At 50.3% G+C, this 20,725-nt stretch overlaps 1 protein-coding gene across 1 annotated transcript; it reads right to left on the minus strand.

Annotated features, from left to right (window-relative positions):
* Positions 1-578: 578 nt before the first annotated feature.
* LOC128722849 (lysophospholipid acyltransferase 6) lies at positions 579-20,481 on the minus strand. The gene is made up of 5 exons (XM_053816532.1): positions 20,383-20,481; positions 3,123-3,346; positions 2,693-3,032; positions 2,472-2,610; positions 579-2,395 (listed from the first exon to the last, which is right to left on the minus strand). The coding sequence occupies exons 1-5, from the start codon at positions 20,479-20,481 to the stop codon at positions 1,023-1,025; spliced, it is 2,175 nt and encodes a 724-aa protein (XP_053672507.1). The 3' UTR covers positions 579-1,022.
* Positions 20,482-20,725: the final 244 nt, after the last annotated feature.

Below are 20,725 nucleotides of genomic sequence, written 5' to 3' on the forward strand. Positions count from 1 at the left end.
AAGCAACTGAGTTTGGGGGATTATTTTTGCTGCTCGAATATGCGATGTATCCTTTTTGTATCATACAACACCAACACACACACACACATGTACGTATGTAACATATGAATATAATATATATATATATATATAGTGTCTGAGTCTCAAAAATATATCCCCCCAATTTTCCTCGCCCATTCCTAGGTTTTGCGCGGATCCACACTATGATTATGCTATAGTTGTTCTCGAGAGCGATGTTTCTGTTGCTTTTATATCACTATAGGTGTATATATATGTATAGAAAGCATTATGCGTGATTTTAAATCGCTCCATTGTGCTGGTGCTTGTTTGTGGCTGTACTCTCGTGGAAACGTCCCACACCCATTGGTTGTGCTTGGAAACGAGCGGCAAACAGGAAGAAAAAAAAACATCCCCGGTGTGGATGTTCCGTATTGCGCCGTATCAGTCCCATCCTTTTGCTCTCTGGATAGAATGTCCAGTGAATTTGTACCACATGCAGCGAAATGAAACATTGATTTCATTGTTCCGTGCTTCTGTGTGCTCTCTCCGTCCTTCTAAACCACCGTGGGTCTCTCTCTCTGTGTGTGGGTTGCATTTCCTTAATAATATCGTTACGAATCCGGTTGTACGGATTTTACATTTTTGTTTTGCTTTTCGTTATTAAAGTAAGAAAGTGAATAGAGTAAGATAAAAAGGGCCCTCTAGATGTACCGAGAAGATTGATCAAAATCAGCCCACGCGATCGATTTCGCCCCACCCCCCCTCCCCTTCACGGGGGTGGAACCTTAGGGCGAACTGGAAGAATAAAACAACGCTACAAAAAGCACGTACCTCCACGGTTGGCGGGTGGGCATATGTACGGGTAGCCAGCATCGCGGGCAGGCTCGTCGTCGTCGTCGTCGTGTGGCCACCTTCCTTCTCAGGACACTGCATCGCTGCAGCGTGTAGGAACTCCTCGAGGGGAAGAAGAATATTTGGCTGCCCCGATTGGGTTGGTTGGCCACCGGGGCTCTCGCGGGCGCTTACTTCGCGTGCCCGTTGCTCAGCACGGCCGGCAAAACGTTGGCCTGCTGGACAGCGGCATTAAGCGCGTCGATTTCCTTCTTCAGAAACGCATTGCTGCTGCCGGTACCGCTGTTGCCGGAACTACCCGTGTGTCCATCTCCGGTACCGTTTGCACCGACACCCAGCAGCATGGCACCGTTCGGTTTGCGAGGAATGTACAGCCCACCGTTCGTTTCGTCCGGCATGCGCATCAGGTCGTCCTTCAGCTCGACGAAACCTGTCACCGTCTTGTCGATGAACTCCTCGATGTTGCGCGTTTCCTGCTCGAGCTTCTCCTTGATGCGCTCGCACGCCGGCTTCAGTGAGCTGGCCTTCCCGTTGGCTACGGTCGAGCTGCGCACCGTGTTCGTGGCACTGTTGTTGTTATCCTCTTCGGACAGGAAATCGTCAGTCTTTTTGTGGTTACCGTTGATGGTGGTGGTCAGACAGAACGGGTCCACCACGTAGCGGACCGGCTGCTGGGAACCGGGGGCAGAATCGTTTCGCCGGCCATTTTCCACACCGCGAAATCTAACGCCATGCCCGTTGTCGTGGTCGCCGCCCTCGACACTAACCATGCCCGCCGATTTCAGGCCACGGTTTGGGATCTCCTCCGGGCGCCGGTTAGTGTGGACACTGGCGTCTTCCGGCGTGCCGGTCGCGCCGGTTTTAACCTTCGATCGCGACCCACCGGCCACCGCCGCATTTCTCTCCCCTCGTGGTACGTATTTCGATAAAATAAACACAGTGATCAGAGCGACTAGATGAAGGCACATAAACACATTCAGGTACATACGAAGACTAGCCTTAAACTCGAGCAGTACGAATGGAAACGTGGCGTAACCCATGAACACGCGCGTCACCAGGCACGTCAGCACGTCGTACAGCGCGCGTGAGCTGGCCGTGCGCTGGAACGGCGCCCGGAACAGCTTGCGGGCGATACGGGCGGCCACCACGATCAGGGCGCCGGTGGCGAACGTCAGATAGTATCCCGGGTAGAACCCGTGCCAGAGGGCGCTTAGGCTGAAGGTCAGCACCGTACCGTAACGTTTCGGCACGCGCTCGAACACGACCATGCGCAGCCAGCGGTTGGTGCCCGCGTTCCACGCGTTAATGCAGTTGCGGAAGTTGGTGCCAAACTCGAACTCCAGCACCTGGATGTTGGACAGCATGTCCCAGCGGGGCGTTACGCCGTCCCGCTCGTCGTACCCGTTAAAGCCGAGCCCGGAGTTGTTGCAGATGGCGTCGGCCATCAACCAAGCGAAGTAGTACTTGAAGCGGACCGCTGTCGTTGCCAGCATCATGTACCAGAGGGAGTAGAAAAAGCCGGCGCTCTCGATAAAGCCATCATCTGCAAAAGGGAGGGTAGTGAAGATGAATGATGCGTGGTTGCGCGTGAAAAACCTCGGAAAAATGGACGGCCTTACCTTTCATTGTTTTAATAGGATATATCGTAGCGAACTTGACGAAGATTAGAGCGCACACGAGGCTTGCGATCACCTTCTTTACTACCGCTTTCACAGGGGATGGTTCGTGTACGATCTTCTTTTCGATGTCGTACTTCGCCTGCAGAGGAGGTCAACAAAACACGCGTTATTTTAAGGACACCCGAGAGGAATGGCTTTCTTCCCTCTCCCCGAATGCTTACGTGGGCGGACGTTTGCTTCATGATGTGGCAACCTTCGATGAAATCGATGTAGTCCTTGTAGAACACCAACGGTCCCGCCATCAGGCCCTGGAAGTGTAGCGTGTAGGAGAAAAACTCGAGCGCAGACGGTAGCTTCCGGATGGCGTGCTGCTGCTGGCTCTGCGTAAGATCCTTCATTTCGCGCGTGAACCCATCGTGGATGCTGAACGCCAAGCTGGTCACCTTTTGCGTGATGATCATCAGCGGACCGGTGATGTCGAGCGAGTACGACCCGTAATCATAGTACTGCCGGTGCAGATGGATACAGGACAGGTAGAACAGCGCGACGACCATCACCATCCTAACAAAAAACAAAAAAACACGTGGAAATGATTGTTAAAAACGATTGTTGCGCGTTTGTTTAAGGGGGGAGGGATCTGAGAACACTTACCGCTGGACGATTTGGGGGTTTTGTGTTCGAATGACGACATAGCAGGCAGCCGGCAGGCCAGCGATATGTATCGCCTGCTGTCCGAAGCAGAAGTAGCCAAAGAACAGCCCAATTACCAGGCCGATCGCGTGGCGGGTGCTGGCGGACACCTTGGACGGGTGTAAGTAGGAGCGGAATGCGGATGCCAGGATCAGCGCCAGAAACTGTGTGATGAGGAAGTTTACCTAAAATGGGGAAAGAAAAAAAAGGTGACAGGGAGGTTAGCATTAAGGATAATTGCGATCATTTAGTAGCTCATAAATTGCCATAATTCAACACAACTTTGAGGACAAGGAGGAGTAAATTTTACCCATTTTTTGGTTTATTTTGCTTAATTCTTCCAGAGGTAAGTAAAGTTAAAGCCAGTAGAAATTTGAAAAGTTGCCAAAAAAAAAGCGAGATAATCTTCCTTATCATAAGGATGTTTTTTCCACCCCATGAGCATCACATGTTTTGAGGTTAAATCGAAACGAACCACTTTTAATTCGAATGGCGGTCAGCTGATTGCGAGCCCTATTATGTCTTCGCACGTAGTTCACGGTATCAATTCGTCTTTGCAGCTGGTGCCGCTATCAACATGCAAAACCAGCCAATCAACCAGTTCCGTTCCGTCGAGCCCGAGCCGAGAACTGTGATTTGATTTAGGTCTCTCCTGCAGTGGACTGCGGGAACTTGGTTCTTGGTTGAGAAACAGCTCGCGAGGGGGTTCAACAGGTTCAGGCTGATGGCTTGCAGGGGGTGAGAGCACGTACAACAATCGCAGGGTGCGTGATAAGCCCGCGTGATCTCATTTCCTAGCGCGATTTCGACGGCCAGCCGGCGATAACGGCGACCACGCCACAAAAGGTGGAGGCTCGCGCGCGCAGTTTACTTCTTGATGAAGATGGACGGTCTCAGCGTGCAGGAGAGCATCTCTTTTACGCAGTGCAAGAACACGCAATCGTACAAGTCCTACGACTGACGATGATTAAGCCAATCGGAGCGGGCAATATATTGTGCCGGTTAATTTTCCACTCATATTCAACCATTTGCGATTGTTTGCACTTTGCATTGATTTTCTGACCCGAAATGGCAGTTTCTCTGACCCTGCTGCAGTCGAGTATTGAGAGGCAATTTACCAAAGCATTGAGTGAGCTAAACAGCTAGAGCTAGCTAGAAAACCTTCCTTTATCATAATTAGCAATTATTTGGCAGTTTAGAGCTGCGATTTGTGCACTTGGCAACAAAACCACGGAGACTTAAGACCACAAAAAAACGAAAAAATCTCGATTCTTCCAAAAACCTGCACAGGGTTTGCATTCGGTCACAATTCTGGAACGAAACCGTAGAGGCAAGTTGGCACGCCAGCGAAAGGCTATGCTTCTAATGCAAGAATTTATGCTTCAGTTTGCGGGAGAAATGGGTCAGGCTTTAACGGCAAATTGAGCGCGGGTATTATTTCCCCCCAAATCTGATGACACCTTCGGTCTCATTTCGAAAATCTCCAAACTAACTACGCTTGCCAAAAATGAAAGCATGTTAGGGGACTTTGGAACAGAAAACAAACCGTATAAGGATTGAAGAAACCTCCATATTCAAACACGTTATGAGCACGTTATGTGCAATTGTATAACATTTTAATCCCACGAATATACTTCTAAGCCCCCACGTCATTTGACAACCAGCACAGACCTTATCCTAATTACTCCCTCCTGAGCCACTTATCAATAAATTATTCGATCTTCTAGCACAGATCGGCTGTGTGCTCAAATGCCACGACATTGACCGTGACCATGTGGCCCACCCCGCCGACTGATCGACAAACACTCGTTACAGCAGCGAACCTAAGCATGGCGCTCATCAGAATGCCTGGAAAAGGTAAAACCAAACCAGCTCTCGATCGACCCAGCCGCCGCTAATCACCCAAGTGGAAAAAGCCCAACCTCCCCCCGCGGGCAGATATTAACACACCGACTGTGCGCTCTAGGGTTGCATACGTAAGAATGCACTTAACATGCGCCGGAGCATGCGACGCGAAAAAGGGGCCTTGAATGGTTCGGTGCACGCTTATACGACGCGCTAGCGCACGTGCTGCGGTTGAGCAGGAGAGAGCAGGTTTCGGAACCGTATGGATATGTTGCTCCGTGGGTGTGTGTGTGTGTGTGTGTCAGCCGATACTACCTTGGACTGGTTCTGGTTCGGGCGATGTTTGGGATGCAAACGTTTCGTTTTCTTTTTTTCCTTCACTTATTTCTCCTTATGCAGTTGATGTTGTTATAAATGCCCCGGTCGACCGACGGATCAGAACGCGCGCGCGCGCGCGAGCGAAAAAGCCGCTTTATTTGAAGGGTCATTTTTTTGTTTGCGCAACAACACTTGGACACCTCAAGGGTGCATCGATTGGATTTTTCATTGACTTTCGAAAGCGGTACGCGCGGTTCCTGCGCTAGGAAAAAGAGATGGTGCCCGCTCACAAATGTGCTAAAATATCGTGCTAAATCATTTATCACTCATCTGAGCAGTGGAGCAAGCAAAAAAAAAACACACTCTGCCTTGTGTGTTGCAATTTTTTTACATTTATTTGTTGCAAAAAAGGCGCACCCACATAAAACGACCATTTTAGGGGTGGCTCTCGTTTACGATAGTCCTGATCTTTGGTCGCGCACAACCGCCCACCATATCCTTAAAGCAACACGAGCCACGCGCGCGCGCACACACACACTCACAGTGTAAAACTTACGTATTTTATTGCACCAATCTCGACGAGATAGCCCCGTATCCGTCCCAGCAGATAACCTTCGGGCTCGGGTGAAACGTTCATCGCGGTTGTGGACGAATGTGAGCCAAAACAATACGCTGTACGGAACAACTATTTTGGGGTGGCGTGATCGGGGTCTAGTGTGTTAAGGGGTACACTTTCACTGTCGATACGAATTCGATGCACGGTGCACACACACGTACACTTGGCCGGGGTTGGAGCGCGCACTTTATTGGGGTAACCTTTCCATGATCGACCCCATGGCTGACGTAACAGAGAGCTGGAGCTTTTTATTTTTTTTTTGTGTTTTGTGAAAAAAGGAGCTTCACGTTTTAAGCGATCACCACGTGGCGGCGCAATGATGGAGAACTGTGACGGTTGACGGTCATTTATTGGAATAAAGTTTTGTTACTTTCGTGATCGGGTGTGTTTGGTAAAAAAAAAGCGTCACCCAAAAAGCCCCCTTCTAATGCTACGCGTAATTGTTGGACCGTGAAATTGAGGGCAATTAAATATCCACCTTTGATGGCCTAAATTTCGACGAGGGGTGTGTGTGCGATAACACGTGAGTTCGGATAACTCGTGGTTGATGAACCGAAAGGAATCGAGTTCAAGTTGAGGTGTGTTTTTGTGTGCACATCATCATCTCGGTGGTGCTGTATCGAAGCTACTCCGGAGGCTCAGACGCTCCAGAAGCTGGAAATTGGCCGAAAGAGACCGGAATCGCATGCTGATGCGATGGTTGATTAGACGGATAATGATGTCCCGTCGTCGTGTGGCATCAGGTGAAGGCAGTTTCCCAAGCGACATTCCACAAAACTAGCGCGTCAGCACACCTTCCGGAAAAGTGGAGAAAAGGTTCGCTCGAAAGTACCGTAAGGATACGGATTTTGGAGGACGCAATTTTGGCGGTTTAGGGATTCGAAAGAACATGAGCACGATACAAAAAAAAGCAGCCTTCCATCAAAAAGAAGAGCGTGCAGTGAAGTACGGATCAACACGGAAAGCCGGGAAATAAAAACGGAAAACCCTTATTAGAAATCAAATCGTTGACGGGAGAAAAAAGAGAAAAAAAACACACACACGCCCCCTCAAACAATGCGGAAAGTACCGGCAAAACTATCAGCAAATGCTGCAGTGGAAATCAACTGGAAAATGAAATGGAAACAAAATGTCCTTTCCCCTTTCCCGGCACGGCACGTTTCCTTGCACCCATCCCTTCATTTGACGCAAAAATCCATAACTATTGAGCAAATATAACAAATATCAAATGTTACAGTTTTGTTTGCTTGCTTTTTTTTTCTCCTCCTCTTCTTTTCAGCCCAACAGCGCTCGTTGGGGTCGAGCAAACCGATGGCGGGGGAGGAAGGGAGACAATGAAAGAAAGAAGAGAAAAATAAAATAATAAAAAAAAACACACAAAATGAAATTAGGCCAACCCAATCCACACCCGAGCGGCGTCGGGCATAAAAATAGAGCGTTGGGCGCTCGCTGGATATAACAATAATGATAAATAATTTCACGCGAAACAATTTGCACGCGGAATCGATTTTCGCCGAGGCCTCTCAATGTACCCCCCACCCCCCTTCCTTTTCAACACCCACGCCAACCAGGATGTTACGCCACCGCCGTGTGTGCCGCCAAAGAGCCTTGAATTTGCTCTGCCCCGCAGAATGTGTGCTGCCATTTCCCGCATTTTCACAATTGGGAGCTTTTCTTCCGCCTCGGCTAACCGGCATGATGGACGAACAACACCAACAAGGACAAGAAGGACGACAAGGACGACAACAACGGCAAAAAAGAAGGCACCCTCCACTCGGTGGCTCTTAATTACTTTTTCTTTTGTTGCTAATCTAATCGCGACCGAAGCCGTTTCACTGTTGATACACAAAAAGGGCACCAGGCAAAAGAAAAGACAAGAAAGAAATACCAAAGGATCGTGGCGACCCGGTGAATGTCTTTCCCTACCCCACACCTCCCCCGAAAAGGACACAAAAATGTCCGTCTATCTGTTGCATACGACGCGAGCCGTCGTCATCGTCACCGTGGGGGTGGCAGATTTTCAGCGCGACATTCAGTCTGCGAGGCTGCCGGGTGCCAAAATGGCGCGCGCCTCCGTGCACACACACACACACACACGGACACACGGCCACCAAACGCTAGGAGGACGATCACACAATGGTTGACCCCGCGGAGTGACGACGACACGTTTTGTGCGAAACATTCGACACCGTCTTTCATTTCTTTTTTTTTTTGCGTTTGCTCGATCCTTCGCTCGTCCTTGCGTCGATCCTTGCGCTCCCCCCCACGGTCTTTTCGGCAGAGCTTTCCCGAATGGAATGCGTGTGCGACGGTGGCAGAAAGAATTACGCGCCAAATTATTCGTCTTATACGCGCTGGGCGCGCCGAAGAACGTGCCACCATCTCTTTTCCCGGGTTGTGCAAATTCTGCGCACACACACACGCACACACACACACACACATAACTCCCGCCAATAAAGTCGGGCCGCTGGAAAGTGGACTGGAAATGATGGCGGCAATGGTGGCTGCTTTTAGTCGCGCCCAATTTCCAGCGAAATGCAAACGCAATGACGCCGCTGGAGAGTGCCATCAAAAGTCAACAGCTTAAATGCGTCGGGCGGCAAAAAAAAAAGGATGCGTGGGAGCTGTGTTTTCACCGTGGCCAGGACGATCGTGCTTCGGTGGATAAATATATACACATATTAAAACAATGGCCACACGGAAAATAAAACTCACGTCCCCGTGCCATTACCGAGAAAAGTGTAACGAGACAATCGAGACTCTGGGAGAGCCGGAAAATGGAATGAGTTTTTCCCGCGCAAATTATTGCTGCGCCCAAGCCGACATAAGTGGCGGTTGATGCGGCGTGTGTGCATTATCCTTTTTTTTTTTAATTTTTCTGAGCCCATTCTTTTTTGTTCGATTGTTTGCTTTTAGCTGGCGATGACGCTAAAAACGCATGAATAAACAATCCCCAAACTAGGCACCCCCACCGATCAACTATTCAACAGGTGTGAATGGGGGCCACAGTCCATGTTGTCGCCTTCTCCCCCCCTGGGGCCCATTGGGACCAATTGGGTGCTAGATTTATCCACTCGAGCCACATTTGCGTTCGTTTCCTGGTTCTACGAAAAAACGGCCACCCGCTTTCCGTTGGTCTTATCGCATGCCGAACGATCGATGAAAATGGGGCGATGTTTTGGGTGCCATTTTTCGAATTAACATGTGTGTGTGTGTGTGTTTTGACCCGGCATTCTGGGAAGTTGCGTGCCGCGGGCCAGTCAGAGCCCATCCAAATCGCGAAACGGACGAGAAATGATAATTAACTTACGCCATCGAGGAGTTTTTGGTGCGGTTATTTTGCTCCTCCACCGTTTGATGTAGAACAAATTTTCCCACACGGATGCTCTCTCTTTCTCTCTCTCTCTCACACACACACATGCCCACCCAAAAAGAAAACCCCTTCTCTGCGACTCTCGGATTCGGATCGTCTTCGGGTGTCAAGCATAATGACATGTTGCTTCGACTTCGAACAAATTACTATTCATAGCCACACGACCGCGCACCCCATTCAGGGGGGGTGGGAAAATGATTAGTTTTCCGAATGCTGGAACGGCTTTTCCCCGTCTGGGTGTGCTGCTGCGTGCGTAGGGTCTTTAGCGTCTTCTTAGCGGTACCATTTTGACCTCCAACTAGTCGAACCCGGTGAGGGTGAGTTTTGTCCGAGAAAGGTTTCCGAAGAAAAAGCGACATATGTGCTCTGCCCGGAGTCAACCGCAGTGTGTGCGTGTGTGTGTGTGTGTGGGAGTGGGTGGCTCGAGTCAAAGGATTAACTCGGGAGCTTTTCCATTTCACAGGGGCTGGTGGAGCCCATTTGGGTAACCACAAGGACCTTTTATTATCAACCGAATCGATGGGTATTTACTTCGGTCAATCGAGTGTAGGTTTGCCGAGGAGACCCTTTCTTGTCGAGCTTACCGAATATTAAAGATTTCGAAAGCTCTTTGGACAGCGGGCATAAGAAGGCGGGGTTGATATTTAATTGGTAAAACAACCGACCCATGGAGCATGTAATTATGCGTTACATCATCATTTCAGGGCGATAAAAGCAAGCCCATCCGTGAGGTTTGGTGGCTGCTCATTTCATCGCCAGATGGACATTTCATGTAGCGGAACCGGAACCGCAAAAAAAAAAACAACGACGAGAAAAGGACCCTAGCAGGCGTGGGGGACACGCAACGCATCACGTGAGAATACGCAATTCTCGGTTCATTCAACAGATGAAGCAACAGCCACGCTCTCGCCTCGCCGGTGGAACAGAGACGTGGGTTTTCCGTGCCTTATCCTACACCGAATCGTCGAGACGACTATTGGAGGGTGCGCGTTTGGGCGTCAATCGGGCTGGGCACCCCCCCCCGCTTTTGTGGGGCTTAACTGTGGTCCGTGGCCTGGTGACGCGTCCGGGCAGGACGTCACAGCTGGGAAAGGACACCCTTCCTTTGATTTGAATTTTTCGCACGCACGCCCTTTCCGGGCCCTTCTTTTCACAGCGAGTGTGTCCATTTTCAGGCTCATCTCAGGCGATCTGTGTGTGTGTGTGTGAGAGAGAGAGAGAGAGAGAGAGAGAGAGAGAGAACACGAGACGGCACACGGAGGGAGACGAACGCAAACAAAAAGGATAATGCAGTCAGTAATACAACCGCCCTTTACACTCCCTTAAGAGCTTCCCCCGGAGAGGACGAGAGGCGTGCCACTTGCAGACTTTTCGTCCCGCCATTTCCTCTTCCCCCCCCACCCCAGCCCTTTCCACCCATTTCCCCGCAGGTCGCATTCCGGCATTTTCCCGTGGCAGCAGCAGCAGCAACAGCAGCGAACCACACGAAGGCTACGACGACCATTTCCAATTTCTCACCGAGGTTCTTGACTGCAGCATGCTTCCCTTCCCCTCCATTACATCCCACACCCCTCCTCTCCATCCCTTCGAGCTTGTCGAGAGGCAGAGAGTGGGTGGGTGGTGGGACAAAGAAAATAACATCCACCGCACTCTCTCTCTCTCTCTCTCTGAGGAAAATGTCGGTTTTTCCAGGAATCGTGTTGCCATCCGTTGCCGGGGGGGGGGGGGGGTCCTTTTGGGGTGGGTGGGTGGGTGGATTCGGAAGGGTCTAACCCCGGGTGCGCGGGGTTCGTCTCTCGGTTTCGTTGCGGATGAAACGTAATAAAACGCAATAATGAAGATTAATCCTGTGACCGAAACTCGCTTCCCTCGCGTCGTACACGTGCTGATTACTACCACACGGACGCACGAAGGATATCTCGCATTTCGAAACCACGGCACACGGCGCAATAAGCCAGGCGCAGGAGGGCCAAAGACCGCGCTCGTGCGCTCGCAAGAAAACCGCTCCTTCAACTAAAGCTGATGCTAAAGGCAAACAGCAACCGCGCGCTCTCGAAGGAGGTGAATTTTGCCCTAAATGGTTGAGGAAGGGCGTTTAGTCTTCGTTAAAAAAAAAACACCCCATTCGAGGCCTTCCAGCTAACGGTTCCAGCTAGATCCATTATACGGGTCCCGAGGTCCTTTTCAACCCCTCCCCCCCTCCCATTCTCTCAAAAGAGCCCCTTCTGATTGATAGCCTGGCGGATTCATATTTCATCAAGTCTGGCAAAACTTTTGACCTCCTTTTTGGCGGGGGGGGGGGGCCGCCTGCGAGGGGAGGGAGGTTTGGTGCAAAAGTTTTTCCCAAAAATCAATTTCCCTCTCCCGGCCACCTGGGAAGGGGGGGGGGGGGGGAGGGCGAAGGGGGTGTTTTAAAGCGAACACACCCGGTGGGTAATTAGACGTTTAAGTCATTGTTAATCTTTCGCCTGATGACCGAACGGGGCGCCCCTATTATGCGCTGCTACAGACGGACAATAAATTGCGTTTTGCAAAGGAAAATCGCACACACACCCACGCACACACACACAGGTAGAAGGAAATTCTCGCTTGTCTGGTGGGTTTTCCGACGCTCGCACACCAACACCGAGAACACCGTGACGAGCTTAGAGGTTTTTTAGCAGGAAGGTGGTGTGTGCTCTCATTTTTAGGCGTTTCATGGCTACCGTCACACGCACAGGACACACAGCACACACACACACAGCCACCCCCGCTGGCATGGGGCGGGCGCAAGGAATGCAAATCGATTGACCTATTTTCGCAATCGATAATCCAATCTCTCTTTGTTCCCGGTGGTTCAGTGTGGCGATGAGCGCGAAGTAGGTTCAGAGGAACTGGAAACATGCTCCTTTTACCCAGGACACGGTACCTCTGCCCACGTACCACCGAAGGTAGGTGTTTTGAGCCCACACGGGAGCGTGTGTGGGAAGCCAGAAGAGCTTTTCCTCATTTTCCATCGCTTCAACGCCGGGGTTTTGTTTTGTCGCCGCGTGTCGGTTAATCGTGGCGCGTAACCACCGTGACATTGAAGCCGTTGAGGTTAGCAAAAGGTTAACGAAAAAAAAGCGCGTGTACGTTTTCTGTGTAATTTGCTTTCGTTTCGTGCTAAAGACGGGCGCGTTTTGTGCACCTAAACTGGTGTGTGCGGTAAATTAGAGAAAACAATGCAGCAATGGGCGCTTGGTGCTGGATTTACGTTGTGTCGGGTGTCATTTAAGGGGCTACAGGAATGAAGGTGCAGCATTTCGTTAGCCCTTTACCCCAACAAAACCCAACACACTTTATTGCGGACGGTTGTAATTCAGTGCGAAGGAGAAAAAACGTGTCGATACACATAAAATGCGGCAACTCAACTGCCGTGCTGTTGGCGTTTGGCGAAGATCAAGAACCATCTATTACTTTTTATCAAATCGAATTGAATGTGACCCCCGTTTTTTTTGCGATATTCGAGATGCAACACACTTCGGGTGTGTTGGGGATATTTTTGCAGCACCACAGATGGCGCACCATCGGTAGGGCAGGATTTGTGTAAATTTTTGATCACATCCTTTCGCAACGAACATGCGTTCGCTCGTTGAAGTAACCGATCCGCAGACATAAAGTGACACCCATTCCCAAAAAGCCCAAGTTGACCCAACTTTTGTGAGTTAAAAAAAAAGAAAGCCTTAGCCAAAGCAAAGAAATATTAAAAAACGCTCAACCAAGATGTAAAAGATGTCCGGCTAGGCGAGGGTGAATTATCAAGTAGGTAAATGAGACCATCCCCCCAAACCTAGTTCAAGGGTTGGTGATGATTTTGATTCGATTGGACTAAAAGAAAAGACTATTTCATAGCGTTTAGCACTCGAGACGAGCATGGCATTGACGGATCGAAGTTGCGCTCCGAGAGCTTGGTATATATTGACCAAAAAAACACCTCCATTAGGGCAGGGATGACATTAAACATTATCAGGGCACTTTTAAATGTCACGCTGGCAGCCCCGGATGAATGTTTAATGACGAGCGCGACTTGTGTACCGCCCCGCGGTAGTGCTTCGCCAATAAAACATCGATTTTTTGGCGCTTAAACACATTCCAAAGGCAGAGCGTGATCGTGCAACCATCTAACCGGGCGCTGGCTTGTGCTGGAAGGAAGCAGAACGTATCCGTTACGAGACACCCTACACTACACCGCGAGACGAGCAATGCAGGAAATTAAAGAAGCGATTGGAGAGAAAAAAAAACCGAAAAATATTCACACTGCACATTAGGCAGCCCGAATGTGGGTGGTGGAGGAAAATTAAAGAAGAACAGCTTTGTAGTTGCTGAATTTTCTCATCAAACGAAATGGAAAATCATTTCGCAAACGATGAACTATTGCCGACGCTATGTCGTGGGGAAATTAAAGCAACGTGACGCAGAGAGAGAGAGAGAGAGAGAGAGAGAGAATTTGTTCCGAAGGATTCCGTGCAGGTTTTCCGTCGTCCTTCCGCTGGCAAACCGGACGGCTTCCGAAAGCTTATCATTCGCCCGGTCAAGCCCGACACGGTGATTAGGCAAGGATAATGGTATTGATTGGCGAAACGTAAAGGCGCCGTTCTGGGTAGTTAAGCTTTTGGCTCGGCGCTCGTCCAGCTCTTAAGGATCCTCCGCAAGCCGGTGAAGCTCGTGCGAGAGAGCACTTACACGAGAGACCCGACCGATAACGCTGGGGTTGTTGCGCTTTCCTTCCCGACGAGGACAAGAAAACGCACCCCAAAGGGAGGGTGGAAATCTCGCTAGAAGAAAAAAAGAAAAGAAAACGAACGCACAATCGAGAGGCTTGCTAATTTGGTACACGATTGTACAAAAGCCCTGCCCCCTAAAGCGGTACAAAACCCTCAACACCAGGGGGCCGGCACACGATCGTTGGTGTGTTTCCTTTCGTTTTGTTATCGCTTATCTTGAACGGCGTTCTATCCAACCTCGTACCGCCTCGAGTTGATTAGAGATATCGTCCTTTTTGTAGGGTGGTGTTATGGTCCTAAAAAAAATCGAGCCCTTAATCGGGTGCATGTGGAAATCGAGTTGAAGTTTGGCGTACAAAGCATCAAACACAAACTTATCGTTGCAAATGCAAACAATCCACCCACACCGATCTATGGAGGTTTAGTGGAACTGCGTGTGAAATATACCACCTGCAGTTCAGGGAGAAGGAAAAACTGGAAGCCAAATTTACTGCCCCAGGGTTTGTTTTTTCTGAGCGTGCAAACACCTCTTCTGCCATCTCCGGCAAATGCTGAATTTGGTATAAGTTTTGGAGGTGTCACAGATGGAACTGCTGCTCCACAGCGAAAAAATGCTTGCAATTCGTTTGCCTTTCAACAGCTTCGTTGACTCGTTGCAACCACGCTGAAATAAAACCCTGAACCGTGCATGGCCTTAAACACGTGCATGAGGGTGTTAATGCACCACAAACTGCACCCGGGTTTGGAAAAGAAATCGGCGATCGAACACTCTCAAAACCAAGCACCTCTGCCGCCGCCAGTACTGCTGTTCGAATGGGTGCATGCAAAAAAAAAACAGACTATCACGACGACATTTAACTTTTTGTAATTAACCGAAACCGCGGCGAAGAGCGCCAAAACGAGCGTCTAGCGGAAGGTTGCGACCACGGGCAGTCCAAAATAAATATATTCCACCGGAAGGTGCAATCGTTACGCAAAGCTCTCAGGCGCGACACAAATGACGTGGGTTTTTTTTTTGTTGACATTCGGAGGGACTCCTCCGGTTTCTGGTGGGATGCCTTTTTTTCTCCTTCTCCTTCTTTTGGTGGGTGATGTCATCGAATAAATTGCGCCTTCGCGACTGCGACAAAGTGCTGCTGGTGATGATGATGACATTGACGAATCACGGCACCAAAAGACCTCACACGAATGGCGCCACCATCCCTAGTTTGCTATCAAACGAATGAAAGCCCTTTACAATCGACTGGAAGAAAGGGAGCACTTCAAAATGCACCCCCCCCCCCTCCCCATCTAAGATGTGTGCATTCGGTTTCCTTATCACTCAGCAATTGATTCAAGTGCGCGTATTCAAGGCACCAATTAGCCAGATTGTGCGCAGAAACAGGGCGCCCGCTTTGTTAAAAGCGACTCATAGCTGTGAAGCCCGCTAGAGCCCATTGGAGGCCATTTACTCACACACCACCAAAAACCTGGATCACAAATAAAAAAGGCGCGTCTCGTGTGCACCAAACAAGCGGCAGCACCCATTCGAAATGTCGGTCGTGTGTGGGTGCGTTTTGTTTGTGCGATTTTTAAACTCCCCGCAAAAAAAAAAGCGAATTAAAACTTTAAGCCAACGGACACGGACACGGAATGCCACACACTGGACAACGACGAAACGCAGCCTGCCGAAGGTGAAATCGAACTCAAACCCCGAAAAAAACAAACAAACAAACAAACAAACAGCACGCGACACACTCGCCCGATCGGTGCCGATGACTTACGCGCGTATACTAAACGCGCGCACCACTAAAAACGGCTGCCCGAGGCCCCACCCAGTGGGATCGGTTGGGGCATCGTCACTATACACACTGCTGGGGAGCCCGTATTCGGGGGGGGATCGTTCCAAAACACACGCATACCCGCGGGTTAGCGGTTCGTTCGCGGTGTTAGTTTTGGCGACTCGCGCGCGCGCTCTAGTGCGTGTGTTTTGTTTTGAAGCGGTTCGGGCCAGCGAGAAACGACGAGCGATCTCTAAATCTAAGCACGACTCGCTGAGTGTGTTTCCCAGCGCCGGGCACGCGTCAGCCCACGTTTTCGGTGATGGTATTGACTCAATTTGCGCTCTCCAAACGTCCGTCGTTCGTTTACATTTGTGGGTCACGCGGATCGAGTACTCCAGATTGTGCATTTTCGTTCCCAAGCGCGATCGACCGATCTTCTTTGTTTTTTGTTTTGGTGACTCTTTATCGATGCAAGCGGGTGTTATTGTACGAATGAACTATTAGCTATCTCTCTCTTGCGCTCCAGTTCAAAACCACCTGGAAACACACTCGCCTTAATGATCCATACGATTAACCTCCCTCCTCCCCAGGGCTAGGAAGCTTGACAAAGCTATTACACAAACCGTTCGTTTTGCTTGGTTAATGACTCATGTGTGTGAGTCGCCGCCGTTTGCGGTTCAAGGTGACATCAGGCCACCCCTAAACCCGGTAACGACGCTTCGCTGTGACGCTTTTATCTGCTGTTTTGCGGCCATTTTATCGCAACACCTCCAATAAACCAAAAGGCCGAGTAAATTAAAATCCAACCGAGATGAAGCGCCGTATGGCTGCCAAATTAGCGTCCGAGTGACAAATGGTTCGACCATTGTGCCCCTTTCGCACCAGCTGGGATCGAATGGCCGCGTGCAGGTGTGTGTGTGTGTGATGGTAAGAGGGGGCCAAGGACTGGAAAACAGTTACGACGAGATGATCACACTTCATGAGATCATGGACCGGTTGTGTGTGGTGGCTTTACATGGTTCAACACGTGAACCAGGGCCACGATCAGGTCTCGCGCACACATTCTTCATTGCCGTTGAAGACGGACCCGCGTGTTGGAGACACGCGTGTACACCTTCCCACGTGCGCTAGTTGCGTTGGTGCATTGCGCATGAGAAACAGCTGACCAGCGCTGGGCAATGGCTTTTTATCCCCACTTTTTCGAGCTACCATGATGCATCGTGGTGCTGCTTGCAGCAATCGTCGACAGCGGGGCGTGAAAACTCCTCCGTGAAGGTGAACTCGTGAACTGTTTATTTTTAATTCAATGCCACCTCCCTCAAGGCGCACGCACGCATAGCGTGATGACAAAACGCAGAACAAGCCAACAAGAAAAACCCTCCCCATTCTGGGGACGAGAAAGAAATAATAAAAAAACACAAAAAAACAAAGAACAGCGAACAGCAACAACAGCAACGGGATTCCCAGGGCAGCCCCACGTGAGACGTGATTTGGATGATGTAATTCGATCGTCTTGTAACTCAAGAACACGCCACACCGAGGACGAAAAATGATGCCCCGGTTCCCGTCCGTGATGCAACAACGTGTTTTGGTCGCAAAGTAATGTACCTTTGACATTGTGACCACCAGAATAGGCTCTACAGGCATCGAAATGTGCCGAAACGATCTCGTCTCTGGCCCGCGTTTAAAAGCACCCTTCATCCTGGCGACATACCAATCTGGCGCGTGTACCGCCATTGCCTTTTTCAGCTTCCCCTTTTCATGGTGAAATTTTCGGGAGATTTTCGAAAGTATTTCCCACCACCTTTCACTGGCCCAGGCCACAGTATACCGCGAAAATGGTGTTGTTGGTGTAAAATCAATCCCCGCTAAAACCTTCGCCACGTTTTACCAACCGCTTTTTTTTTCCTGCGGTTTAAACGCGCCGTGATGATATAAGTGTGCCATGGGGAGGTTTTTTGTTTATTGTTTTATTTCCTTCCCCCCCCCCCCCCCCTTTCCGTGCATTCGAACCCCGGGGACAAGGTAGGGAAAAAAGCTTATTGCTGCCGAAAAAATCGAAAGTAGTTCTGCCAGCGCGTTAGTGCGTTTTATGCCGATCGGGAATGCGACTTCCTGCGAGTTCGAGAGCCATGGGGAAAACTTTTGCAAACGCAGCTGCTAACTAAGCGGGAGTCCCTGTGGATCACGTGTGTGTCAGTACGTACGATGGTTAATGGGAATTCCTTCGATGAATGATGCCCACCCACTCCACCTTTATCGATTCGATGCAACAAAGCCGCCTTCATCGCCATTGCTCAGTGGGAATCAATTGGTTAAGGGGGAAAATTAGAAGCGCTTTCGCGAAAAAGAAAAATACCATTACTCACTCCCCATCGTGGCCCTTTTCCCCGCCAAAGCACGCTCTCTGCTGTCGCGCAGGTAATTATAAATTCATGCAGGATCAAACGGCGCCTGGGAACGGGCCTTTGATCGGCCTGTTTTTTGTTTTGTTTTGTTTCGCCCGCCCTTGATCTGCCTCCCCCACCGCATGAGTGGCTTTCTCCGAAGTGGTGGTGAAGGCGAACAAAAAGAGAGAAAAAAAGCACAAAGAACCTCCATTCGACGCAGCGAGAAATGAAAAGATAAAAACATTACAACACCACCCGCGGCGCTCGCGCATGGGAATAATCGAAATGAAATCGAAAGCCCTCCACGACAGGGGCTTGATCCTTGATTTCGGGTCCCTAAAGGGCCACCTTAAGGGGGCGGGCGGCTCTCGAGCAGAGGCTTTTCTCGCGGGCGCATTGCAGTGGCACGCCGGATTTGCGACGGCTTTCCCGCTTAACAAAGAACCGCCCGTATGTGTGTGCCTCAGTGTCTTCACAAACGGAAAAAGGGAGGTTAAGGCGGCCCACCCCCTCTGTGAAATGAGTGACAGGTGCGGGCGTTTTGAAGCTGCAAAGGGAGTCAACAAAGAGCCCCCGTTAGAAAATGCTTTCCATTCGTCTTGGGACGATGAAAGGACACTCCCCGAAGGAGGCCAACTTGTGCTGCAGCCGTTCGGGGGCGAGAGTAAGCGTTCGTGATTCGAGTGGAGCTTAGCGTGATGCATAAATTATTCGATTAGCAGAATGTGCCGCAACGACCGCGCACGTACGTGTGTGTGTGTGGGTGGGTGGGTGGGTGTATATTCAGAAGGAGATGTGGGTGGACCCGCTTTAAGGTCATATCCATCAGCAGTTTCAACCGACAGACCAGACAGTGCGTGTCCTTCCTTTTCCCCCCGGGAGAAGGAAGGATCCTGAAGTCCACTCGGACGGCCAGTTGGGGCTGTGTTTTAGTCACTTTTCGTGGAGGTACTTTTCCTCCCATCTCTTCTGCCAAAAGGTACTTCGAAATGATTTAGGTCACGATGGGTATGAGACGCTGGTGCCAACACACGCCATTCATATCGGCGGCAATTTTTGGCTTATCACGACCCGTTGCGACCACGGACCATCATTTATCGCCACCTCATCGCCTCCCCCCAGGAGTGAATAAAAGCAACAGCAAAAAATGTGGCACCAGGGATGTGTGCCGAAAACGCTGGCTCGAAAAAAAACACGATTAACTTATCAGCCCCTGATTAATTTATGACAGTTGATAAAGCAGCCAGAAATATAATGAAACCGAACCCATATCCATCACGTGTCGAGACGGTGGTGGAGAGGAGGAGGAGGAGGAGAGGGCGTGCTCGGGGACACAAGTGCTGATTCATTTATCTTGACGAAAGGAGAGGGTATGAGGAAGAGAGAGAGAGAGAAAGAAGAAAACGGTGAACTCTTGGTGTTGATTAGCCACACAAAGACAAATTTTCCCACTGCAAGCCCTTGAAAGAGGGGGCTTTAAAAGGAAGGAATTCTTACGCTAATGTGGAACCCTCGCTGGCAGTGCCGTGGTGGGGGGGGGAGGGTTTTCCCAATTTCCCCGAGGTGCGAAAATAAAACTCACACGCTCGCATGCCGACAAGTTCGAGCTCCAATTTCCAATTAGTTCAGCGGGTGTTCAGCACTCGCAAGGGTGCATGCATCCACTCTGGCGCATTTTTCCTTTTCCCTCAAAAGAAAAATAGGAATGAAGCACACACACACACACACACACGCGAAACCCCGAATCTTGCATGGGGGTGGACAAAAGGGGGAGAGTTTCCTCTAGCAGAGAAGGTGGTGGTTTCCGCGATTTCGAGATCGCGCGCGCTGTTGCGATTGAGAAAAAATCGATGCCGGTCAAGCAAGCGACCACCACCACCACCAGCAGCACGACCCTAAAGATAGAACGTGGATCTATCGTGGGGTGGAGGGTGCGTCACGGAAACTACCCCATCCTTTTCCCCCAAAACCAACCGACGGACGGAAACACACCACGGAACCGAAAGCGAAACACGGCACGGATGTCACGGGGGGGGGGGGTCGAATGAAAGAAAAAAAACCCACCCCACCAGCATTCACCATTCACCGGCAACACGGGTGGGCACACAATTGTTTCAACCGACACGTTCTAAAGGCAGCTGAGCAGCACAACAGGATAACGCGAAACTTACCAAATCAACCGACAAACCGCACATGTCAGCGAGCCAGGTGAAAACGCGGCTACCATCGTAGTAGGCGTTCGCCCCGATGATGGTGGCTATTTGTTGCATCTTGTTGATGTTGTGCCCGTCTGCTTCGTTGCGTCGTCGTCGCCTTCGTCGTTGTCGTTGTTGTTGCTAGAACTCTCGCCGTCAGCGAGTCTGGGGTCGCGACCGGGTTTGCTGCTACCGACCGCCGCGACCGACGATTTCCTTCTGCTGGGTGCTGGGTAATCTCAACCCCGCAGAGTGCGGCGCAGTGGTGGTGGTCGTCTTCTAGTTTTGGGTCGCGTAACTAATCCACACGCGGTTGGCA

Source organism: Anopheles nili, chromosome 3 (assembly GCF_943737925.1).
Source record: "Anopheles nili chromosome 3, idAnoNiliSN_F5_01, whole genome shotgun sequence".
Taxonomy (NCBI): Eukaryota; Metazoa; Arthropoda; class Insecta; order Diptera; family Culicidae; genus Anopheles; species Anopheles nili.